Source organism: Paroedura picta, chromosome 16, assembly GCF_049243985.1.
Source record: "Paroedura picta isolate Pp20150507F chromosome 16, Ppicta_v3.0, whole genome shotgun sequence".
In the NCBI taxonomy this organism is placed as follows: Eukaryota; Metazoa; Chordata; class Lepidosauria; order Squamata; family Gekkonidae; genus Paroedura; species Paroedura picta.
Window position 1 is genome coordinate 1,981,754 of NC_135384.1, and position 24,026 is coordinate 2,005,779.

General features: G+C 52.4%; 2 protein-coding genes across 2 annotated transcripts; one reads left to right on the top strand and one right to left on the bottom strand.

Annotated features, from left to right (window-relative positions):
* Positions 1 to 365: 365 nt before the first annotated feature.
* LOC143825536 (chromosome-associated kinesin KIF4-like) lies at positions 366 to 17,765 on the bottom strand. The gene is given in 32 exon segments (XM_077313578.1): positions 366 to 709; positions 1,437 to 1,562; positions 2,114 to 2,224; positions 2,426 to 2,569; positions 3,797 to 3,898; positions 4,011 to 4,088; positions 4,929 to 5,036; positions 5,390 to 5,560; positions 5,715 to 5,844; positions 6,269 to 6,354; positions 6,537 to 6,692; positions 7,261 to 7,374; positions 8,384 to 8,467; positions 9,227 to 9,337; positions 9,587 to 9,731; positions 9,848 to 9,951; positions 10,274 to 10,459; positions 10,544 to 10,600; positions 10,848 to 10,953; positions 11,381 to 11,439; positions 11,728 to 11,860; positions 12,190 to 12,251; positions 12,647 to 12,678; positions 12,681 to 12,821; positions 12,924 to 13,043; positions 13,367 to 13,461; positions 14,079 to 14,245; positions 14,436 to 14,528; positions 15,392 to 15,582; positions 16,168 to 16,282; positions 16,842 to 16,981; positions 17,642 to 17,765. Coding segments are annotated over 31 exon segments (3,648 nt in total). The 5' UTR covers positions 16,965 to 16,981; positions 17,642 to 17,765; the 3' UTR covers positions 366 to 511.
* Positions 17,766 to 18,378: 613 nt separating this feature from the next.
* On the top strand, positions 18,379 to 21,942 carry PDZD11 (PDZ domain containing 11). The gene is made up of 6 exons (XM_077314291.1): positions 18,379 to 18,646; positions 19,327 to 19,410; positions 19,569 to 19,625; positions 19,856 to 19,954; positions 20,300 to 20,360; positions 21,233 to 21,942. Exons 1-6 carry the CDS (start codon positions 18,548 to 18,550, stop codon positions 21,265 to 21,267), a joined length of 435 nt encoding a protein of 144 aa, XP_077170406.1. The 5' UTR covers positions 18,379 to 18,547; the 3' UTR covers positions 21,268 to 21,942.
* Positions 21,943 to 24,026: the final 2,084 nt, after the last annotated feature.

Consider the following 24,026-nt stretch of genomic DNA (forward strand, 5'->3'; position numbering starts at 1 on the left):
GTTTGATTCCTCATCTTCTCGGTGCTAGGAAGCACTGCCAAGGTGCAACTTTCAAGTCAAGAGCCCCGTGGTTTGCCGTGGCCTGTCTCTGCTGGGCAATCCTGGACTTCCCCATCAAAGTCCTAACTGGGGCTGACTCTCCTTCCCTTCTGATTCCTGGCAAGGTCAGCTAGCCTGGGCCACCAGGCCAGGGCTCCTGTTTTGACTGCCCCCACAGCCCTGAGACAGGAGATGCAGAAGTCTAGAAGACAAAAAGACAATTGTCCATTTTTGCTTATTTATTTCCTTAAAGGGAGGCCAGAGAGATGGTTTGTGGCCTGGAAGCTCACAGGCAGCCATTAAAGAGCATGAGGAACACACGTTCGTGTAATTAAACTTCCTTTATTCAAATTCATCTATACACTCTATTCTTTTTAAAAAGACATTAAAGAGTTCAGCTAAGCCGTGCTTGTCGCCGGATTTCTAAGTCGGGTCCGGGAGGGTCCCTTGGCCGCAGATACTGCCCCGCTGGCTAGCCCTCCACAAAGTCCTCCTTGATCGGGGTGCAGCCGGCAAAGAAGCTGCTGGCGCTGCTCAGGACCCGCTTCCGCCTCTTCTTCACCACTGGCAGCTGGTTCTCCGTGTCGAGGCCCCCCAGGGCGAAGAAGGAGGTGGAGTCGCAGCTCTGCTCCTGGGCCGGGGCCTCCATGTGGTTGACCGGCTTCAAGACCTTGGGGAGGGGGGGGGGGAATGAAGGTCACAGCGAGCCCCTTCTTTGACAGGTGGCAGAGATCACCTGTTCAGCCCAGCAGCCTAGCCCACTAGGACGCCTTACCGGCCGGGTCAACACAAAAAAAGCTTGAGGAGACGACAAATGGCTTATCGAGCTATTACTGTATTCCTCTACCCAGCCAGAATTCCAGGGAAACAGAAAGGGGCCAGCGTGGGGTTAAGGCTTGTTCCGGGCAGCCCAGGCTGAAATCCCCATGTTGGAATATTGGGATTTGCAAGATCTAAAGTGCGCTTAAGTGAGCAGAATACAACGGGTGTCCTGCAGATACAAACTTCCTGAGCATTTTCAAATTATTTCCTGTTTTTGGAGCACACTTCCTCTCTGCTTGCCTCCAGAACAGCAGTTGAACAGAATGAGCATCGCTAAATAACTAAGACAGTTCTCCCCCTCTCTTTCTGGACCGAGTTGTTTATCTTCATCATGCATAAAAACTATTTTGTTCTTTAAGCAGACTGGTGCTCTTCTCTCTCTTTCTCTGCCTGTTCAAACTGTACCAACACCTCACTCTGCCACAGAATCTTCCTGGGTGGCCTTGGGCCAGTCTCACCTACCTCGCAGGATCGTGGAGAGGATAAGACACAGGAGAAGGGTGTCAGCTGCTTTGGGTCCCCAGTGGAAAGAAAGGCAAGATGCAAGTCAAGTGAACCAAAGAGTGCCGACAGACCTTTTTGGTGGGTGTGACAGCTGGTGGGTCGAAGAAAGTGTCTCCTCCAGACACCAGGGTGGGGTCTTCCAGGCTGAAGGTGGCCTCCTTGGAGTCCCCGAAAGATTCCTCCGTGAGCATCCCCTCCTAAGGGAAGGCAGGACAGAAGGGAGTGAGGCTTGTACCCAATCCCAGAGGATTCGTGGCATGGGTTGCCTTTCTGGTTGACAGCCCCGCAATGCCAACCAACTGCACACACTGCTTGCCATGCCCCAGGACACGCACGCATACACACACACACACACACTCTCCTGTGGAGAGATGACAGGCAGGAGGAGGGCCAGAGCGCTGCTGAACCTTCCTCTCCCTTTGGTTGGCTGACGGAATCGTCCCACTGAATCTGTGAGCCGACACCTTGAATAAAACTCTGCTGCTCTTAAAGGTGCTGCTGGACTTGAACCTTGTTCTGCCGCTTCCCACCCACAGGGCCGACTCAGCCCCCATCATGCCAACGGACACCCACCACGACACGCACAAAGGTGCCCCTTGCTGGAATGCGGTTGGGAGAAGCGGGAGAGCCGACGGACGACTCTCAGGGGCTCGGCTTAGGCTGGCCCTGCACCGTGGAAATGGGGGAGGGGCGGGGGCTTCCAGGCGGCCCCAAGCAACCAAGGGCCCCCCCCCCGGGCGCCACTCACCCAGGCCCGGTTGCGGCACTTCCCGGAGTCGCAGCGGCAGTCCTCCGAGCACTCCGCCTTCTGTTTCCGGCAGCCGCACAGGCGGTTGCCGCAGCGGCCTTTGCAGTGGCACTACGGGAGAGAAGCCCGGTGAGGAGGCACACTTGCGCGGGCACCCGAAGACGACGGAGCTGGGCCCCACCCACGGAGGAACACCCCGCCTTGAACCGGCCGGCCAGAGGAGCTTGGCTCTCGGGCCGAACCCTTCCGCAGCGCTCCTTGCAGAGGAGCCGCTTGAGAGCCCCCGGACCCTTCCCCCCTGCCCCGCCGTACCCCCAGAAAGCTCTTCTTGATCCCTCGGGCCATCTTTGGCGGCACCCACTCGGCATCCTCCGCTTCTCCAGCCGACTCCTCCGACTCCTCTTCCGACGCCGGCTCCGAGAGGGGCCTGGCCGTGGTCTGCCTGCGCGGCTTGGGCTGAGGGACAGAAGGCAAGGAGGGGGGTCTGGAGGGCGGCCAGGGATGACGAGGGGAGGGACGGGGAAACCAATGGCCAGGATTGGGGCGTCCCCGTAGAGATCCAGGGCACCGCTTCATTGGGAATCCTGTGGCCAGTTCTGGCCTCCGTATCTCAAAAAACACCTTGCGGGGCTGGAAAATGTGCGGAGGAGAAAGACCCAGAGGATGGGGTTGGAGCCCCTCCCCTCGGAAGAGAAGCTGAAGAGTCTGAGGCTTTTCGGTTGAGAAAAAAGACAACTGGGGGGTGGGGGAGACACCGGAGAGCTTTAAAAAGTTATGCCTGGGGTCGGGATAGCCGACAGGGAAAATTTCCCCCTCTCCCAAAAAAACTAGAATTCAAGGAAGCAGATTCAGGGCAGACAAAAGGAAACGCTGCTTTCCACAGAGAGGGATTCAAACGCGGAATGTGCTGCCAGAGGATGGAGTGATGGCCACAGGAAGCAACAACTTGATTTGGTAGATTCTTGGAGGATGAATCTCTCAGCGACTACTGGCCTGGGAGGCTGAGGAAAACCTCCACATTCAGAAGCACCACTCCTCTGAAGCCCAGAGCCAGGGGGCAGCCTCTAGGGAAGGCCTCAGCCTCTAGGCCTTGTGGTCGCCTCCAGAGTTTCGTGACAGCCCTGGAAGGGTTTCCCAAATGGGTGGGATAATCATGACCATGTGTGCCTCCCCTCCCAAAATGGCCCATGATGGGCCTAGAGGGGCTGGGGAGGGGAGGGCCCCTGGGGGGGGGCATGCATACAGCTTTACTTCCCAACCGTATTCTGCACAATCATGTCCCTTTGGGGGTTTCTCAAAGCCTGAATAACGTTTCAGGGGGTTCTCAATGGTTAAACAGTCGAGAAAGGCAGGTCCAGCAGAACTGGCTGGCCACTGGGCGAGGGAGGATGCTGGACTAGATGGACCTTCACTGGTCTGACCCAGCAGGGCCCTTCTGATGTTCTCGGCTAGTTCGAGTCCAGGAGCACCTTGGAGACCAGCAAGGTTTTCAGGGGCTGAGCTTCCAAGAGTCAGAGACGTCCGTGTTGCCTGCTCAGGGTCTCAGGCAGGGTCTTCCCATCCCTGACCGCCTGATCTCTCTGACTGTAGAGGCTGCCGGGGATGGAACCCGGGCCCTTCTGCGTATGAGGCAGAGGCTCTGCCATCGAGCCACAGGCCGCTCCGACTCATAGTTCCCCCTACCTTGGGCGGGATGTAATCGAAAGGAGACTCGGGGGCGTCTCCCACAGTTGGCTCCACACTGCGGATCTTCTGGCTGCTCACCGCTTCGAGAATCCGAAGTTTCTGTTGCGGAGGGGAAAGAGGGAGAGGCAGACAGTGAGCCGGAGAGCAGCAGCCAAGGCGCTCCCCGACCCCCTCCTGCGGGCAGCCGCCCCTCCCCTCTCCGGCCGCCTACCTGTCTGACGCCTTCCAGCTCTTCGCACAGCTCCTGGTTCTTCTCAAAGACCTCCCGCATCTTTGCCAGCTCCTCGTCCTGTTCACGAAGGAGGGGAGGAAGAGGGAATCGGATTTACCTCCAGTCAGAGAAATCCCGGGCGATCCCTGATGCCTGAATGCTTTCAGTGGGAGGCAGCGGAGTGCGGGTGGGTCTCAGATTTTGGAAGCTGAGCGGGGCAGACTCTGCAGAGGGAGGCAATGGCCGGCCACCTCCGCTTACTCACCTGCCTCGAAAACCCCTTGCTGGGGTGTGACTAGAAGGGGACTTCACAACCCCACAAACTCCTAGGGAGGAGACGCTGGCACCTGAAGCCCAAATCTCCAGTACTCTCCGAGGGCAGGCCCCTTGAGCTTTTCTGCGGGGGCTACCAGCTTCTGGTAGTTTTGTTATATATCCACCCCCCCTTTCTTAGCCCACAAGAAGTCTAGAGGGCACTGAGCCTAGACTGAGGGAATGTGACCTCTCCAAGAAGAGCTAGGTTCGAATCCAGCAGCTTTTAGAGGCCAATAAGATTCGGGGAGGATGAGTTTTTGTCAGATGCAAGCAGGAGATTTGGGCGGCCTCTGTTGCTCTCTGAGGAAGGGAATGGGTCTCTTCTGTCGGTCCCAAAGTGCTCACGGACACCATCCAGCTCTTCCACTGGGGACCGACATGGCAGCCCTCCAAAACTGACCAGGCAGAGGGCACACCCACCATCTAACCTTGCTGACAGCCTGAACAACTCTGGGTCAACAGGAAATCCAACAGGGACAGCAACTGCGGCCCCGGTAGCTTCCCAGCAGTCTGGCCTTCCCCCGGCGGCCGTGAACCTGAGCCCTCTTGGACGGAGGGAGCTCTTGCCCCAGGAGGTAGCCGGGCCTCCCCGCCTCTCTTTACCTGGAAGGCGAGGCGTTCGAGCAGCTGCTGCTCCCTCTCTGAAACGGAGGTCTCCAGCTTGCTCTCCGTGTCTTCTTTGTGCTGGATCTGGCTCAGCAAATAGAGGACCTGTAAAGACCGGGGGGGGGGGGGGGGGGAGAACCCACAGTGTGGAAACGTCCTGCAGATTGCAACAGAGGACCTGGGAAATCAGGGAGGGCCTGGGGCAGACAGCGCCACTTCAAGCCAGTCGAGAACAGGGATCCGACTGCTCTCCGGGAGCTTCTGTTGAGTTTGGCCAACAGATCGGCTTGGTTTGTGTTCAGTATTCAAAGCAGCTTCGTGTTCCAAGATTCGAAACGGGGAGGCAGGGAGGCAGGATAAGGGGATTCAAGCTCCCTCGCGGACCCTGGCCGAGTTCAGCCGGCACAGAAGCGGCTCAAGGGGTGCGTGTTTGATTCCCCCCGAAGGGCGAGCCGTACCTTCTCCTGGTGCTGCTGCTCCATCTGCACCACGTGGCTCTCGTGCTCCGCCCCCATTTCGGCCACCGCTTTCCGCTCCTCGAGAAGCATCTTGTGGAGGTCGGAGCAGGCGGCTTTGCTCTGCTGGAGGCGGCTCTCCAGCTTCCCATCCTCCACTTTGGAGGAGACCAGCTGTTGGGAGTCAGATGCCAGATGTGCCTTTGGGAAACTAGCGCAGGAGGCATCTCCCACAGCAGCCAGCAGGAAGCCCCCCTTCTTTCAAGGCGCCGTTTCTCTAGGTGTGTGAGATGATAGGCAAACACACACACACACACACCCTGCTCACCTCACCAAGCAGGTACTTGATGGCCGACTTGGCTTCTGGAATGGTGGAAATGCTCTCCCAGCGCTGCTTCCGGTGGTCTCTGCTGTCTGCCTCCAGCAGCTTCTGCTGCAGATCCGCAATCTGGGCACTCCTTTGGAGGAAGAGACCCCAGACGGTCAAGGGGCGATCGCTAGGAGGCAGTTGGTCCCCGGCTCGCTTGGAGAAGCTGCACCGTGCCCAGGTTAAAAGAGGCACCCCCTCTCTGGGGATGGCTTCAGTGGGCAGCTGTGTGGGTCTGCAGTTAGGTCAGGGACGGGGCAAGGCTCAAGGCCGGGAGCTCCTCAGGGTAGAAGCATTCAGCACCTTTCAGCAGAAATCTGGCCTTGTCACACAAAGGGGGCCCTACCTGGATAGCCCCAGCAAGCCTAATCCAGCTGAGCTTCTGGAACAGGGGTAGTCAAACTGCGGCCCTCCAGATGTCCATGGACTACAATTCCCAGGAGCCCCTCCTCCTCCTCCTCCTCCTCCCAAGAGGCCAAACCTCACTTCTTCCCCCCCCCCCTTCAAGCACATACCTGAGCTCCATCTCCGTTTCAAGGCTCTCGATCTGCTTGGAGATGGAGTGGTTCATTTCCATCGATCTGTGAGAGAACGTGCGCCTCTGGAAGAAAGCGAGAATTTGGATCCTTGGCAGCCAAACGGGGGCTGGGAGGACCGTTCCCAGCAGAGCTCCCCTCTTTTGACAAACCAAGCAGCAGGTCCTCCATGGGTCAAAATGCAGGACCCCCCCCCTTCCCCGTCTGTGTGCTCAGGGCCCTTTTTCTCTGGCCCAGCCCAGCTCACCCTGTATTTCGAGGGAAGAAGCTCTCCTGCGTCCCGTTGGCCTTTCAGCTGTGCAATCTCCTGCGCCAGGGTCTTCCTGTCCTCCAGAAGGTCGTTGAGGTGGTGCCGAGCCTCTTCAGTACGCACAAGGACCTCGACTTCGTTCACAAGCCAGCTCTGGACAAGAAGGGCGGAGGGGGGGGGGGAGTAAGGCTGAAGTTCTATGGCAATTCGACAGCAGGGCGGTAGGTGCAACTACAAAACAGCTGCCGCGGGAGGTGGAGCCAACGGCAGAATGGCTGCCGCCAGAGGCGGAGCAAAGCCCAAAATGTTAGGAAGTGAGGTTATGCATCACTCTAAGCAACTCCTCAAACATTTGGGGCCTTTTAAAAGATGCCTTTTAAAAGGGGCATACTTTGGAAAAGGACAGTCTTGCAAAGACACATTAACACAGTGAGGATCCTGGTGCTGCACTGGAAGAAGCTGCTGAAGCCACTTTAAAAAACCTGGCAGAGCAAACCTGATCTAGGGCCCTGCTGAGCCCCATGGTGCCCATGGGCACCATATTGGGGACCCCTGCTCTCCTGAAAGGCAGCCCAGCCCTACCACGCTCTTTTCCACCACAAACACCTCTTGAGAGCCCAGACAGCAGCTCTGCCCCCATCTCCTCCCCACATGGCTCCCTCCCAGGATAGGCCGGCTCCACCACTGTGGATATTTTCAGCTCAAGTGGAAGTCGCCCCACCTTCACCCGGTTAGCGATGCCCTCGGCTCCCCGGTTCACGTTCTCTTTCCGCTTATCGGCTACTTCCCGCTGTTTCTGAAGAGCGTCTTTCAAGCGCTTGTTGGCAGCAGCCGCCTACGGGGGACACAGAGAGAGAGAGAATATTTTGCACGCTGCTCAGCAAGGGATGCACATCACCTCCGCTCACCCGCAGCCATACCAGGAACGACGTTTTAAAAATAAAAATACATTATAGCCAACGTGATCAAGAACTTGTAATCCCCCGCAAGGCTTCAATCTTTGGAAGGACACTTTACAGCTTGGAATGGCTTTTTCAGACAAACCCCCGCCTGACCTTTCCACAAGGGATAATGCTTTATTTGAACCAGCAGAATCTGAATTAGCTCCATCCAGAGTACGCAGGACAGATGACTTGAACTGCCACATCAGATTGGGACTCCTGGGAACAGGGAGGTAGCTGTGATGGAATTTCTGAGGGCCAAAGTTCCATCTCTGGCACATGCGCTTAAGACTTGCACTCTGCTTGAAACCTTAGGAAGCCACAGACAACCCAAGGAAATAATGCTTATCTAGGAGGATTTTGCTCCGATGCAAAGCCTGCTTGGTGTCGTGTCAGCCTCTAATCTGGTAAGCCGGGTTTGATTCCCCACTCCTCCTCCACGAGCAGCCAGCTGAGCGACCTTGGGCTAGTCCCAGGCCTGTTAGAGCTGTTCTTACAGCAGTTCTGTCAGAGCTCTCAGCCTCACCTACCTCACAGGATGTCTGTTGTGGGACGAGGAAGGGAAGGCGATTGTAAGCCCCTTTGAGACTCCTTCGGGTAGTGAGAAGCGGGGTAAAAAACCCAACTCTTTCTTCTTCTTCTAGAACAGGCACACGTGCTCCTATTGTGGGAGAAGTGTTGAATAAAGCATTCCCAGTTTAAAAACCTGCTCATTCCAAGCCTGCTATTTTGGCCCTCGGCGCTATCAAGAAGGAAGGAGGACTTCAAGCACGATACGTTTTACTTGGAGATTGCAGAATCACTTTCTTGCCTGAGTGTCAAAGTTTCAAAAAATCCAGTCGATCTAATTGCCGCATAAAAACAGGGGAGGGACGGACAGAAAAATCTGTGACCCCCCCTTACCTCCTCAGCTTTTCGCCGGAGGACGCTGGCTTGCTTCTGGAAGTCTTGCTCCAGCTTGACCAGTTCATACTGCCTCTTCCGGTCCTGAAAAGGAGATGGGAGCAGAAGCGGACATGTCAAAACCCTGCCTTCAACTCTGCTTCTAGGCGAACAGGGTAAAGATTTCGGCTAGTCACAGATCTGCATCACCCTGCTAACACAAGCCTATTTACTTATATGCGCATGCAAGTGCCGTTAAGTGGCGTCCAACGACCTATGGATTCCTGTTCCTGACAGTTCTACTCAGGGTTTGCAGCCTGGGGTCCGTGGGTCCCCTGGCTGAATCCTTCCATCTCATGCTGGGCCTCCCCCCTTTTCCTGCCGACTTCAGCTTTCTTCCTTATCCCTCTTGGATGCACACCTGATTGTTGGGGGGAGGGGGGGCCGAGTGTGTTAGCAAAGCTAAGAGCAAGGCTACCTGGAGCTTACAATCAGTCAAGGGCGAAGCGCCCAGCACAACTTCTCAAGGCGGAACGGCCAAAGCTGAGGCCCCGAATTCAACTTCTACCCAGAATCCACCTTGCCCGATCTTAAAGGCAGCCACCAGACGCAAACTCCGTTCTGTTGTTATCTCCTTCCTGCTGGGGCCACAGTGAGTAACACTGAAAACTCTACTACAGGAGCGAAGGAAGCTTACCGAAAAGAGCCCAAAGCACATCTGGTGTAACACCTTACGGGAAATGGCGGACGAGGACCAATCCCTAGGCCAAGACCCGTGTTTTTGCAAGAAGCAAGCCAAACTTGGAAAACAACCCCTGCAGCATCTCCAGGATGGCCATGTTCCGCAGCAGACCCCCAACTGACCCGCTCTTTCAGCTGGATCACTTCCTTGTCTTTCTGCAGCTTCCACTGCCGAAATTTCTCCGCATCTTCTTTCATCTGCCGTATGAGCTGCACGCGCTGGTTCTTCATCGCCTGGAACGTCGAACGCCCCCCACAAAAAAGAGAAAAGGTTGGGTAATTCTGCTCAAACACCCATAGGTTGGGCGCTCCTTCTGCCCCACTGCTCTTGCACAAGGAGTTCCAAACTGCGGCTTTTAGATGCTTGTATTAAGTGTTTTTACACCAAAACTCGAGCTCCAGAGGGAAGAAAGGCAGCTAATGAATGCATGAAAGAAACAGCAATTGAAGCTTAGCTTTAACTGGGCCTCCGGCCCCCTTTACCCGGATCTCTTGGTTCAGTTTGGAGACCGTCTGCTCACTCGTCTCCTTCATCTTCAGCAGCTTGGCCTGCTCCTTCAGCCTCTTCTTCAGGTCCGCCATCTCCCCTTCGAGTTCCTGAAGACGCTTCCTGCGACGCTCGCTGACTCTGAAAGGACCGGAGTGCCTGCCGTCACAGCCTCAACAGCCCCCTCCTGCGGTGGCCTCCGCCCTTGTGGGCGACACTTTCCGGTCTCCCCGCCCGGGAGAGGCTGGGGCTCTTACTTGGCTTGGCTGACATCCTTCTTCGTCATCTGGAGCGCGAGGACCAGGTCTTCTTTCTCCTTCTGCAGCTTGGAGACTTCCCCTTCCAGGTCTTTTATGTTCGTCTTGATTTAAACACACATGTGCGCACAGAGTTTTTTTAATAAGGGGCTAAAAAGCTGCAGGCAATAACAGTCCCGCCCCAACATTACTAGAATGCAGTGGGGGGGGGGGGGCAGAAGACAAAGTCTGGATTTCTCTCCACCGGAGGCTGGCAGAAACCCATCAGCCGGTTTCACTTCCTTTAGGCAGGTGAAAAAAGCCTTGGGGAGGGGTTAATTCCCCTGCGAGGATTCCTCTCCAGTTTCCTACCTCCCACCTGTCCTTGTTTCCATTAAACGGAAGGAAACCCATCTCCCCCTTCCCCCATAAAGCAGCGTCCTCTACCTGGTATTGGCACTGAATGGGCTGCAGCTGGCTGTCGTTCTGAGTCATCTTCCTAGCCAGGGCTTCCTTCAGAGCCAGGGCTTTGTTCAGCTCCAGCAGCTCTTTGGACATCTGAGCCTGGTGCAGGGCGTGCCGAGTGGCGTACTCCTCTGAGGAGCTCTGGTCGCCCAGACTGGCTTCTGCGGGCTGGAAGAGAAGAGGGCCAAGAGTGAGCCCGAAGGAGGCCGACCGCGGCCCGGAGGAGGATAGCGAGCGCCGGAGCTTACTCACAGTCCCAGATTCCTGCTCAGACGTGTCCATTTCGGCATCGCAGGGAGGAGTTTCATTCTGCGGACAAAACACACGCTTCAAGCTGGTGCCGCACCACGGCCGCTGCAGCCCCCGCATACTTCCGCTTAATTCAAAAGATTTTGCCCTCCCCACAAAACCTGATGCTGCTGCTTGGAACGCCCTTGGGTCTCCCCCCAGCAACCACTTTGAGGCTGAAATCTCCCTGGGGGCTAAAGGGCCAGGAGGCGGCCTCGGATTCGAATGCGGCGGCAGAAATATGCCCTCCCCATCCTCCTGCTCTCACCTGCAATTGGGTAATTGCTTGCTGCAGGCTGCAAACCAGCTCCATGTGCCGCTTCAACTCGTCATCCTCCAGAGTCTCAAGCAGCTTCTGCAGATCCAGTTTCAATCTGAAAGCCGGACGCAAGAATGTCCTGGCCAGCCTGCATCGGGCTGAAGCCAGAGATCTTAACCCGCGAGTCCTTACCCTGCCCGTCTCCTGAGCCACCCAGCATGTTTTCTGTGTTTCACTGGGGAGCTTCCTTTTCCTAGGTGGGCGTGTCCTCAGAACTGCTTCCCAACCATATTCTGCACCTTTCTCAAAGGCTGAGGAATGTTTCAGGTCAGAAAGGCTGTTCTAATCACTCATGGGGCAAAGTCTGTCTGTCTGTCTTGGTCGCACTTTTGCTCTGAAGGTGTTCAGAGCCAAGCGGGGCCCCACCTCCCCGGTCCCAGACCTAACCTGCTTTGTGTCGCTTGCTCCACACCCAAAACAGTGACAGGGATATGAAGCTCTAAACCACTGAGCATGCTGAAAGGGGGGAAGGGGGGGCTTACGCTTCATGCTGTTGAAGCGCCTCCAGTCTAGCGTTCATCTTCTCATTCTGCTGCTCCGTCTACAGAAAGAGAAAGCAGGCGATGAACCCATGTACTGTTTAAGCAGCGCCATTAGCTGAATGAAGCACCGACCTGGGCTGCAGTGCCTAGGGCGTGTTGAGGGATTGTGTCCCGGAAGAGCGGGTCAACTTTCAGTGCAATGAGCCAAATATTGATCAAGGTTTAAGCTGTTTGTTGGAAGGCCTTTTCTCTCTGCTACCTGGCAGCAGAGAGAAAAGTCAGCCATGCAGCTGATCTGCCAAGAGCAGGCTTGGGCTCCGGCGCGGAGAGCTTTCGAAGGGCCTCACCATAATGATTCTCTCAAGCATCTGGGCCACCTGACCGGCTGCCTCACTCAAGCCCCGGCTCAGTTTCTCGTTCTCCTCCGACAGGGCCTGGTTCCTCTCCAGCAGGGACTGCAAGTTTTCCGATGGTTCTCCACTGGAGTTGGACAAAAAACGTTTGCAAGAGGAAATCAGAAGAGACCAGAGGCCTGCAGTTACGGAGATTCCTCCCTGGCCTCCAGCAGCGGAGAAAAAAATAGGCAGCCTTGTCAGAAATCTCAGAACAGGCAAGGCTCCCAAAGCCCTGATTCCCTTGCTAAGAAATCCTATAAGAAGAATGGGCTCTGGCGGGAGTAAGAGCTTAGCCCCTTCCGTTTTCAGGTAATTCTGTCATTCTAGTTTCTCATACCACAACTTGGCTGAGCTCCACTTGACAACAATTCCAATTTGTTTGGAAGCTACCACAGACCCTCTTGGAAACCTTACCCGATGGACACTGGAAGCGTCCCACCGTGAGCCTGCAGTAGCAAGACCTGGAGCTGCTGAACCTGCAAAGGAGCGGGCGGTTACCATTCACATCCTAGCTTGCCGCAGGTACACCACCACCACCACCTGGACAGCCCGGGGAAGCCAAACCACGGCAGATCTCAGACGTCAACTCTGGCTAGTGTTTGGATGGGAGACCTCCAAGGATTTGGGTGGCAGCTCCTCCCCAGGGACACCAGGGGTCAAGACACAGCAAACAACCTCCCAGCGTCCCTTGCTTGGCTGTTCGACAATCGTTGGATCCCCTGGCTGCACGAAGCATGTGCCGTACAATAAATGAATAACTGGTGCACCTGAGACTTTGAGGGAAGGGGCTCGGATCAAACATGGGCACCTGGAGCATCTCCCGCAGCCCCCCAACCTTTCCCTCGTGGCCTCTCTTTTCTCCGCTCGGTACCTGCAGTCTCAACTGGGTGATCTCTGCTGCCTGGGGTCGACATTCACGATGGGCTTGTTCTTTATCTTCCGTGCTCGGTCTGCGTAGCGAAGGGTGTTCAGGGTCTCTTCCATGTTGGAGTCCGCGGGGCTCACGCAGGCGATCATAAGCGTGTGGCTGTTGCCGCCCAAGGAATCTAGAGGAGCAGGAAACGGGATCGGTAGCGTGGGATCACAAAGTTTCACTGCCGCAGGGAGAGGGCTGCAGAGGCACCTGATGACCCTCCCCCCAGCCCTACCTTGCAAGAGGCGCGTGAGCTTTGAGTCCCGATAAGGGACATGGTTGCCTCGCTTTGACTCATCTCCGAGTGCGCTGATGACGTTTCCCAGGCAGAGGAGGCCTTTGTTAATGTTGATGCCTGGAAAGAAGATCAAGATGGTGACCTCTCAAGCGAGACTTCTGGGCATCCACCAATGGGTGTGTGTGTGTGCGTGTCAAGAAATGCCCCTTTCAAAGAAGCACGGCTGATAACTTCCAAGTGTGCTGACAGCAGGGCCAGGCATAGCAGGATCATGGATTTTAAATTTGATGCTGTTTGCTTGGCCTACTGAGATTCCAGCGCAAGATTATTCCTCTTTAAAGAACCGAGGAAGTGGAACACACAAGAGAGATGACTTAACCCATCAAAGCAGCTGTTAAGGAGTGAGGTCCACGTGGTCCTCTGAAATTCATTCTGCTTACCTTCCCTTAGCCGATCCCCTTCTGCTTTGGTCTTCTTTTGTCTTTCTGAACCAGCCAGGTCCACCAGATGTAGTTTGGAATGGAAGCTGACGTTCCTAAGCCAGATGGAGAAGAGGTTCAGACACAAGAACACCAGGAGAGCCCTGCTGGATCAGACCAGTGGTCCACCTAGTCTAGCATCCTGTCTCACGTAGTGCCCAACCGGCTCCTTTAGGGGGCCAATAACACAGCATAAGTCCTTCATGAGAACCTAAGAAGAGCCCTGCTGGATCAGATCAGTGGTCCACCTGGTCCAGCACCCCATCTCACACAGGGGCCAACCAGTTTCTCTGGAGGGCCAGCCACAGGGCATACAGAGACAGCAACCTTCCCCAATGTTGCTTCCCAGCACTAGGATTCAGAGGTTGATTGTGTCTAGGGAGAGACTGTGAGCAACACTGGGAAGAGGATTAGGACACAGCTAGGCTCCTGGGTCCACATTAATTTGATGGTTCATATTCGAGAAGCCAAGAACAGACTTGCCACCAGCCAGTAACCAAGTTTCCAAGTTCTTTCCCAGTTGCCCTTCTACCTTAGGAGTGACCCAAGATGTTCTCTAACAGGCCCTTTAGTGCTCCACCCCCTCCCATAATCCTTCATCCCAAAGCACCGTCTTAAATAGTTCCCGCCCGAAATTCTTGCCAAAGGACAGAGGACCAAGGCCCTTGCTCACCTGTCCTTCTTGCTTCTCTGCTCCACAGAAATGGTGAAGATCGCGTGCGATCGGGAGGACTGTGTGTTCATCGCCGTGGCGGCTACTGTGCGGGAATTGTTGCCCTGCTCCAAGCAGTTGACCGTCCCTTGGGCACAAGTCACCACATGCTCTGTCAGCCCCACAATCTGTGCCAAGAGATGAAAGGGGGAAACCGGCTGCTGATGCTCCTCTGCAAAAACTTCAGATCCCTCCCTCCCCTCCCCCCATTAAACTCTCAGCTTCAGAGGTCGGCCTGGAGCATCAAGTTTGATCTGTTAATTCTGTGAAATGTTGCTAATTTCACTGTAAATAACAAGCACTAGCACAGAAACCCACCTTTATGCCTTCCTTGGGATCCTCGCGGATGCTGATTTGAGAAGAGCGTTCTCTGGATGGGGCTAAGAGGTCCAGGATGTCTTCGTTGTAGATCTGAAGGATTTTTATGTATTTATTTATTACATTTATTTATATACCACCCTCCCCTCGCGGCTAGGGGTGGTTTACAGAAAACTTGGAAATCATAATACAGGTAAAAGCATGGCTCAGTAATAATAGCAGGACAACAACGGTAGTAACGGTAATATTTGGGGATAAAGATTGTTCTTAATTAAAACATTAACAGTTAACTGAATCCCACTGGTTGGTCAGTCCAGAGTTGCCTTAGTTTTCTCCAAGGGCTCTGGGGGCCCAGTGGGTCTTACTGCTTCTGTTGGGTCTCATCTAAATGCCTGGCGGAAGAGCTTCATTTTGCAGGCCCTGCGGAACTGTGGTAGAAGAGGAGATGAGATCTCAAAATCCAAAAGAGAGCAATGTGGAGAGGACATTGCAAGACTAAGCTCAGGGCAGGTCAAAATCCATGTGGATCAGGATTATCCTGCCCAGGATCCTCTGGAAATACAGCTTTGGGAAGGGAGAAGAAAACTCTATGGGGAATATAAAATGTACCCAGCCGCAATTTTTTTTATAATATTCACCTTCACTGTGTTCTGTTGCTACACCCCTCCCCATCTCCATCTATCTGCAAATAATGTTTACTATCTGCAGGAAGGAAGGGAAACTATAAAAGTTAAATGAGTTTGGATGTTCATGGCCATCAACTCAAGCAGAAAACATGCAAGCCCTTTTCAAGTAGAGAATCATGCCGGGGAGAAGGGGGAAGCGCTAAACCTTTTAAAGAGGCTACTCAACCAAGATTCTAGTACTCAGTAAGCAATGGCTTGATTCAGAATAGCAAAAGACCTTAAACAATGTGAATGTTGAATGGAAAAAAAAAGAAAAGAAAAGGCTCCTACCTCTAAATAGGAGACTTTCAGGGAGAACTGCCACCCTGTCCTCTCTTCCATTTCTTGAAAGAGCAGCTTAATCACCCGCGGGATCACTCCAACCGTGGGATCACTCCCTTGGTCAGCTGTGTAGGCCCCTCCCATGGAATAGGTCTTCCCGGACCCCGTCTGCCCGTAAGCCAGAACGGTAGAATTGTATCCTGTGGAATTAAGGCCAGGAGAAACCAAGAAGGGTCATTTGCACGAGAAAACTAAAGACCTTTCTTTAGGTGAGCGAGGACACAGCCAAAGAACACAGCACCTCAAGGGTGACGTTTTGGAAAAAATGTGCACAAACCAAAAAACTCAGCACCTCAAAAAATTGTGAAGTGCAAAAACCAAACACTGAAAGGAGGTTGAAGGCTACCACAATAATCCATCCCATCCAATATTGGGAGGGATGGGGGGGAAGAGAAGAAACAGAGCATAGGAAAACATGCACAGAAAAGAAAAATGAAGTGCAGGAGAAGAAAAAGCAGTGCAGCAGAGGAAAAACATCAGAAACATCCCCAGTCAGTGATGAAGAGCCTTCCCATACAAACAGCCTCACCATCGTGTTATTTTTAGCTCTGCACAACAGATGAGCATATCATTAACACAAAGGTCCAACGATGGGGGAAATGATTACAGTACTGCAGGATGGAAAAGGGCCTTTTGGGCACAAGCATATTAAGGTGACATCTTGCCTTCATGACACTAGTCCTCATGAAGACACACAAACACACCGGCCGCCACTTCTCGCTCACCTTTAAAAATGCCTTTTACAAGGGGAGCAATGCTAGTGTTGAACACTTCCTCTTGTTCGGTAAATGGATCAAAAACATAGTCATAGGTAAAAGGTTTGTCGTTGCCCAAAATGACCTGTATGAAGAGGACAGAGTGATGGTCACAGGCCTTGCCTCAGCTGCTGGACAGGAGAATGACAAAGCCATGAAGCAGATGAAAAAAATTCAGAAATATACTCAACGGATGAGGTTTTGCCTGATCTATATCCTCCTCTATCTCCCACTTCACACACACACTTGGGTCTGCTCATTCCACTTTCTCACCCCTCTCTGCCTCCTTGATTCTGTGACAGGCCTCTGCAGAAATTGCTCCCAATAGCCCCTGCACTCTCCAGGCTCCCCTCCAGTGAGGTTCAGGTCTCCTCATGGAAATTCCATTGCTGTACCTGCCACTGTGAGAGCACTTAACTGGGTTTCTGCAGCACACCAGGCTGGACTGACCATTAGGGTCTTGCGGACCTCCAGTGCCTTTGGGAAACTTGGTCCCATTCGTCCACAAGCCTACACTGCTGGCTCCAGGTGCCTACTGAGGACACAGCATTGGTCCTCTCAACAGCAGCACAAGCCTCCTATAACATCAAGACTGCTTTCAGTTATTGTACGTCAAAACACTCCAAACGCCCCATCGTCTTCACCTGCGGCTCTCCTGGGACAAAAGACAAGCACATCTGGCAGCCCTCGTCAATTTCCTTGGGAACAAGAGGGCGGCACCTGAGAGCCACCCTCACAGGGATCGCCTTGGCCTCTTCCTTTGACATCCTCTAAGACTGCCCTCCTGAAAGAAATCAGAGGACAACAGCATTATTTCACAGGGAGCACACCACCCAGTGGCATTGTTAAGATTTAATAGTCGCTTCCTGTTAAAAACATGCATTGATATTTTTGTACATATTTGCTTGAGCTGTGTTTACCTGTACGTATTTGAGGGTTTCTTTTTTTGCCATTAAAGGTCAACCTGTATCTGTACTACACATATAAAATATAATATATAATAATCTGTACTATATGTGCAAAATATAGATTTTATACGTATAGCAAATATATCTTGTCTATCCGCATATCTATGTTCCTTATCTCTATAAGATTACAAGCAGGTTCCCCAGGAGGCAGGGCAGAAGTCCCTCCCCCAAATAAACAAGCAAACAAGACGTCAAGCGCTTGCAACAGCCCAGAAGTTCCCACTGTGCAACCATCTCCTGGTCCTTTATTAATATTATATTATATATTTATTATAATTTCCATAACGCTTAAATGCCCCCCCCCCGCCAGCATCAGCGCTTAAAGCCCGGGCAAAAGCCCCACAATGCAACGCGGGAGGGGGCAGCAGAGCTCTCCGCCTCCCGCCCCCCCCCGTGGAACGGTCCGCCCCTCCCCCATTAAAAGGGGGCCATGAACATCTCCCCCCCCCTCGCGCCGCTTCCCCCCCCCGCCTCACCCCGTCAGGGGGCCGCCGATCGACCGCTCGGCCCTCGCTCCGTCTCCCCTCCCGCCTTCAGCCGCGTCGCCAACTCCCAACATTCAAACACGGCGCGCTCATCCGGGGAACACGCCCACGACGTCGAAAGGCCCGCCGGGAACATCCAGCCAATGGGTGGGAGCCTAGCTGTCACGTGATCGGCGTCGGGCTGAAGGGGGAGGGAGGCGGGGCGAAAAGAAGGCCGCGTCAAACGTGGGAGTGTTGCCCTGGCAACCGGGCCTTCCCTTATTATTGGAGGGTTACGATATTTAATAATAATAATGTAATGCCGCTTTAAAGCAAATATCTTAATAAAGAGCACCCAGTGCAGTTTTTCTAATTTAAATGAAAGGGTTTTTTTAATTCATTTTTTAAATTTTAAAATGAACTTTAATTCTTTTTTTTATTATTATTAATTTGCCGTGTCGCTAAAACGCAGAATTCTCACACAATAGCTCTGGGAAATTTTTAGCTGATTTTTACTTTTGTCACTTGTCTCCAGAACCTATTTGGGTCCTAATGTGGATTTTTAAGTTCCATGTCTGTTACAGCCAAAGGCGCTTGTGTGCGCATGCGCCACCCGGCCTCCGTAACAGACGCCTTTGATCTCATCGAGGCCCCGCCCCGTCTAGTCCTGTCAGCCAATGAGTGTAACGGCACCAGAGAGGCGGCGCATTCCTAGAGCGGTTGGCTGTCGCTCCTTCTGATTGGCTGCTTGGTGGGACGAGCCGCTCTGCACTGGAGGAGAGGATACGTTGCTGGGGGGAGCCGCCTGGGCAGAGGAGTAGGGCTGGATCCGCCCGAGGTTGGTCACCCCAGGGGAGGAGAGGGCGGCTTCCTCACGCGGTGAAGGCCTCGCCTCCCCAGCAGACGCTGACTGTCAGAATGGAGGGCGGGGGCGGCGGACGGATCCCCTACGATGATTACCCCGTGGTCTTCCTCCCTCCCTACGAAAGCCCTCCCGTGTGGATCCCTCCTCATGAGGTGAGTGGGTTCATTGGGAATACTTGATCCCGACGGAAGGCAATATCCGAATTCTCGCCTGGGCCTTCTAAGGATGCTCACTAAGGGTCTTCTAGTGACACTCACTCCCTGATTTTGCAATTTTCTACTCTGAAATGTTTTTTTCTCGCTGTTTTATCTGGCCGCAGTGCTGTATTAAAATAAATTTGAATTTGAGCACTCACTACAGTGTGTATCTTTGCAGCGACTCCTGGTTTTTATTTATTTGTTACATTTTTATTAGCGCCCTTTCCAAAGTCTCAGGGTGGTTTACAGCAGGGGTAGTCAAACTGCGGCCCTCCAGATGCGAACGCTGGCAGGGGCTCCTGGGAATTGTAGTCCATGGTCATCTGGAGGGCCGCAGTTTGACTACCCCTGGTTTACAGCATAAGAAAATTAAAATAGATAAAACATGACCATGCTAGAACAGGGTGTTGCGATGGTGGCTCATTTTTGCTAGAGGTATTTGCTCATGGGCCTTCATCAGAAATGCATAGGGAGGCTGGACTAGTTGGTGGACTAGAGGGTCTCAAGCCTAGGCCAGGCAGAACAACTGCAGAACTGTGCTTCCCACACTTCTAAGGGAAGAATTAAGCATGGTGTTTAGTGCAAAGACCATCCAACTAAGGCTTCCATTACAGAATGTTTGCTTTCCCCCCTAGAGAATCTACCATTCGGATTATAACAACGAGCTGACCCAGTTCTTGCCTCGCATGATTGTGCTGAAGAAGCCCCCAGGGGCTCAGGTGAGATTCAGCTAGCAGCACACCGGCAGTGGGGAGAGCTTCCATGTCTCTGTGGGTGCTGCAGTTCTCTTTCTGCTTTCCTAGTGAGAGACTTGACAGCTAAGTATCCACCATTCCTGTATGTCAGCGTCTTCACCCGTTCTCTGTTTCTTTCCTAGCTGGGTTTCAACATCCGAGGAGGCAAAGCTTCTCAGCTGGGGATCTTTATCTCCAAGGTTGGTGGATTTCTTGGCTCTGATGTGTGACTGGCTAGCCCTGCTAATTCTGTAGCCATTTTCTAATAACTGTTTTCATTGGAGCTTTCTCAGCCTTGCCCCCCTTAACAGGGTGGCTGCTGTGGGGAGAGGAAGGGAATGGTGACTGTAAGCCACTTTGGGACTCCTTTGGGTAGGGAAAAGTAGGGTAGGACTTCTTTGATAGCTCTCAGTGCTCTTCCCATTTCTAGGTGATCCCGGATTCAGATGCCCACCGAGCTGGACTGCAGGAGGGAGACCAGGTCCTAGCCGTGAATGATGTGGACTTCCAGGATATTGAACATAGCAAGGTGAAGGGTCGTCCCCATGACTTGGGAACCTTGCCCGTTGCTGGGGGAGGAGAGATGTTCTGAAATTCTTTACCTCCTTGCGTTTCCTGTCTCCACTGCCAAGTGGCCAAAGCATTTCTCAAGATGATGCACCAGGGCACTAGCCAGCATGACTCCACTGCAGGGAGCAGCCTTAGCAGCACATGGTGCAGCACCCTTTCTGAGCATACCAGTGCTTTAGGCCTCCTGGGAAAGGGACCCCCGTTTATACTGCCTTTTTGGAGTGGGGGGGGGGGAGGAAATAATCTGACACACTGAAAGTGACTTTTAAACACTGCAGTTCTCTTGTTCTTTCTCCATACCCAGGCAGTGGAGATCTTGAAAACTGCCCGTGAGATCGTCATGAGGGTCCGTTTCTTCCCTTATAGTGAGTATTTTTAATTAATTAATTTTATAGCCTGCCTTTCCCCCGCCTCAAAGCAACTTACTCTCTTGTCTTCTCCTCTGTTTTATCACGACCACCCTGTGAGGTATGCTAGGCTGAGAGAATGTGACTGACCCTGACAATCCAGCCACCATACCACGCTGGTTCTCGTACTTGCTGCTAAGCAATTTATCATGTGGCTTGCAATTCCTCCTTTGCCCTTTATAACAACTTTGCAATGTAAACCACCAGCTTCCCCTTTTATACATTTTAATCTGAGAGAACAACTTACCGTAAGTCACACCAGAAATCTCCATAATTGTAATGCCAGAGTTTGTAAAGCATTTCCACGCTAGGGGAAAAGAAGAAGAGTTGGTTCTTATATGCCGCTTTTCCCTACCCAAAGGAGGCTCAAAGCGGCTTACAGTCAAACTTCCCATTCCTCTCCCCACAACAGACACCCTGTGGGGTGGGTGAGGCTGAGAGAGAGGCTGATATCACTGCTCGGTCAGAACAGTTTTATCAGTGCCGTGGTGAGCCCAAGGTCACCCAGCTGGTTGCATGTGGGGGAGCGCAGAATCGAACCTGGCATGCCAGATTAGAAGTCCGCACTCCTAACCACTACACCAAACTGGCCACTGTCTTTCTTGCAGATGCCTTTCAAAAGGTGGATTTTAGCCTTGGTGGCTACATAGAGCTTCCATGTCCAGGGGCAGTATAACCCGGGATGCCAACATAGACATGGAGGGATGCTTATTGCCTTCATACTCTCATTGAGGTTGGCCATTCTGGGAACAGGAGGCTTGGTTAGAAAGATCTTTGGTCAGAACCTTGTGGGCTCTTTCATTCTCTGTGTTTTCTCCTCCTTCTTCCAGATTACCAGCGGCAGAAGGAAAGGACAGTTCACTAGAAACCACTTCTCCATGCGTGAACGTCACCAGCCACATCTCTCTCTCTCTCTCACTCACTCATGTTGACTCTGTGCAAGGCTCCTACAGGCTTTGGATGTACTGGGAAAGCCACAATCCAGATGTTTTCCTGGGTGCTGCTTTCTTCCTAAAAGAGGAAAAATAGAAAATAAACATCAGAAGAAGAGGATGGACAGAAAAGCTACAACTTCGTCGGCAAGGAGCCCCTTTGAGCACAGCTCGCTTTGCTGCAAAAGATTGCATGAACTCTCCATGGAATAACTGGGACACCTTTTTTGTTCACTTGACTGACAACTGTGCAGGAAGAACTTCCCAATGCATTGATGCCTTCCCACAACCCTTTTTGGGATGTTGGGAATCTGTACTTTTGCGTTCTCAAATATTGCTGGGGTGGTGGAATTAATAGAATCTTAGGGGGAGGGCTATCCACTTGTTTCACAAAGGAAGCTTCTAGTCCTCATGATTAAGGAGAACTAGCATGCTCTTTTCTTCTAAAAGTTCAGATGGCAGCAGCGTCTTCTGGGAGGAATAAGGCATCTGTTCCCAACACGACTCTGCCATGTTTTATTGTCCAAACTACCGGTGTTAAATTCGTCCTTTTTTCCTGTTTCCACTGGCCTTGTTTGAGATAAATATTTCGATCTCATACACACAAAGGTCTAATGAGTATTCTTATTTTTTTAAAAAAACTTTTGCAGGAACTGATTTACCCCTTGATGGGCTGCCCACAGGCAGAATTGCAGCTACACCAGCAACCCAAGCCTGTTTCAGAGCATAGTTTCATTACTTCATGACGGGATAGCTGAAAGTCAAATCTCCCTTTGTCAGACGGAGAGTTCTGCCGGGACCTGCAGAACTGGTTATGCGGTATACTAACCCACGCCCTGGTCCCTACTTAAAGATGTGGATTGGTAGCTTCCATTTCACTGTATCTGCGGAAGTGTGCGTATACCTTGGATAAGCCTGTTGTGCTTAATGGTGCTGCTGGATTCCACCTTTATTCTGCTGCTTCAATTCAATATGGATGCCCACAAGAATCTATCTTGATTTGAAAGCTTATAACCTGAAAATCCGCTTGGTCCCTAAGGTGCGACTGGACTTGAATCTAGCAATCTGCACCTGGTGTGCTAGCCTGGAAATTGTGACTTGGGGTGTTCAGGTTTCTACGGTGCCCAATACCAAGCTGGAGGTAGAGAGATGCAAAACTATAGCAATGCAGTCAGTCATATTTGCCTATTTTTTATAATGTATAGCTTGCCACTGCCAGGCAAGCTGGCTCATGGCAGATAACATGATAAACCCCCCCCCCCAGTAAAACAGAATAACAATTATCTCTCCCCAGCAATGAGAAACCACTCCCCTACCCCCTGCTCAATGGAATTCCAGTGACACCTGACTCAACCAAAGACCTGGTGAAAAGACCAACCAGACAAAACAAATACCAAGCTGGTTGCTATGGCAAAAGTTTATTCAATTTTGAACATGCCAGAACAAGATCCGGTATGCCTCGTTTTCGGATATGACCATCTTTTTCAGTGGCTTAGATATTTCTTCATTTTGTCTCAACCAAAGACCTGGCAGAAGAGCTCCATCTTTCAGGCCCTATGGAACACGGAAAGTACCAACAGGGCTCTCAGGTCTTTCCTCCCATTTTCTACTTGCTGTTACTGAGAAGTCACTCTTGCTTTGGGGAAATTGTTTTGAGTTCCAGTCTTGCTGGAGGTGTGGGAAGGCAGCGTGCCCCTCCCCGGAAACCAGTCAGAGGAACCTGCTGCTCCAACTTGCTGCTGGGCATTGACCTGTCTGAGGAAGGCTAGAAGGGAAGGAGGTCCCAAGCAGCCTTGCTCTCCACTGAGATGGCTTGGAGGCAATTCCCTTTTAAGAATTACAATAAAATACAATTCTGGTTGACCATGCTTTGGCCAAACTGTTTGTTATTCTTGGGAACTGAACATACAGCATTCCATAGATTGCTGTAAACTGATGAATGTTTTAATGATACTTTTGTTGATAATTTTTAATCCTATTTATGTATAAATGTATGTGTAAGTAGTTGTATTTTATTGTAATTTGCAATTTGCTCAGCAATTGGGTTCCTAGCTTGATCTCTCGGGTTGGTTTCTGTTCCTTTTTGGTCTTTCTACAGCAATAATCTTTAAGTACTTAGGGCAGATTTTGCTGTGTGAAGCCCTCTTTTTGGAAAAGCTTCCATCTTTTTCCAATAAAACATTAGGTAGCCTGGACTAATCAAGTTGCATCGGAATTTGGAAGCCAAGCCGTGTCAAGTGTGGTTAAGCTTTTGGAGGGGAGACCACCAAGGAAGTACGATCTCATCAGAGTTTGGCAGGCTTGCGACAGAAGCTGGGAGCTCTTTCTGCCTCCACGGAGCCACAGCAAACACCTCTGCCGCTCCATGAGCAATGACTACCCCGGGAGGAAGAGATTCTCCTGTCTGTCACAGAGGGGCATCCTCCTCCCCTCCTGTTGAGGGGCAGCAGGGAGTGCCTCATGGCAGCATGAATCACACCCCTTCCCCAACCCTATAGAAGGAAGCCAAGAGAGATCTGATGCCCAAGGGAAGCTGGCCAGAACCCTTCCAGATTCTGCCCCTGCAGCAAGCTGCTTCCCCCACCAACGTACTGGACAGGTGACTGTCCCCTAGTGGGGCCCAAATAAACCAACTATCCCCCATTAGAAGAAAGATGGAGTCGGGGGGGGGGGCACCTTAAAGACCAACCAA

Bases quoted from the DNA above. Each gene is read 5' to 3' on its own strand.
- PDZD11 (XM_077314291.1), top strand. From the start codon at position 18,548: ATGGAGGGCGGGGGCGGCGGACGGATCCCCTACGATGATTACCCCGTG. The intron at 18,647-19,326 runs GTGAGTGGGTTC...TTTCCCCCCTAG, and splicing joins TGTGGATCCCTCCTCATGAG to AGAATCTACCATTCGGATTA. The intron at 19,626-19,855 runs GTTGGTGGATTT...TCCCATTTCTAG, and splicing joins TGGGGATCTTTATCTCCAAG to GTGATCCCGGATTCAGATGC.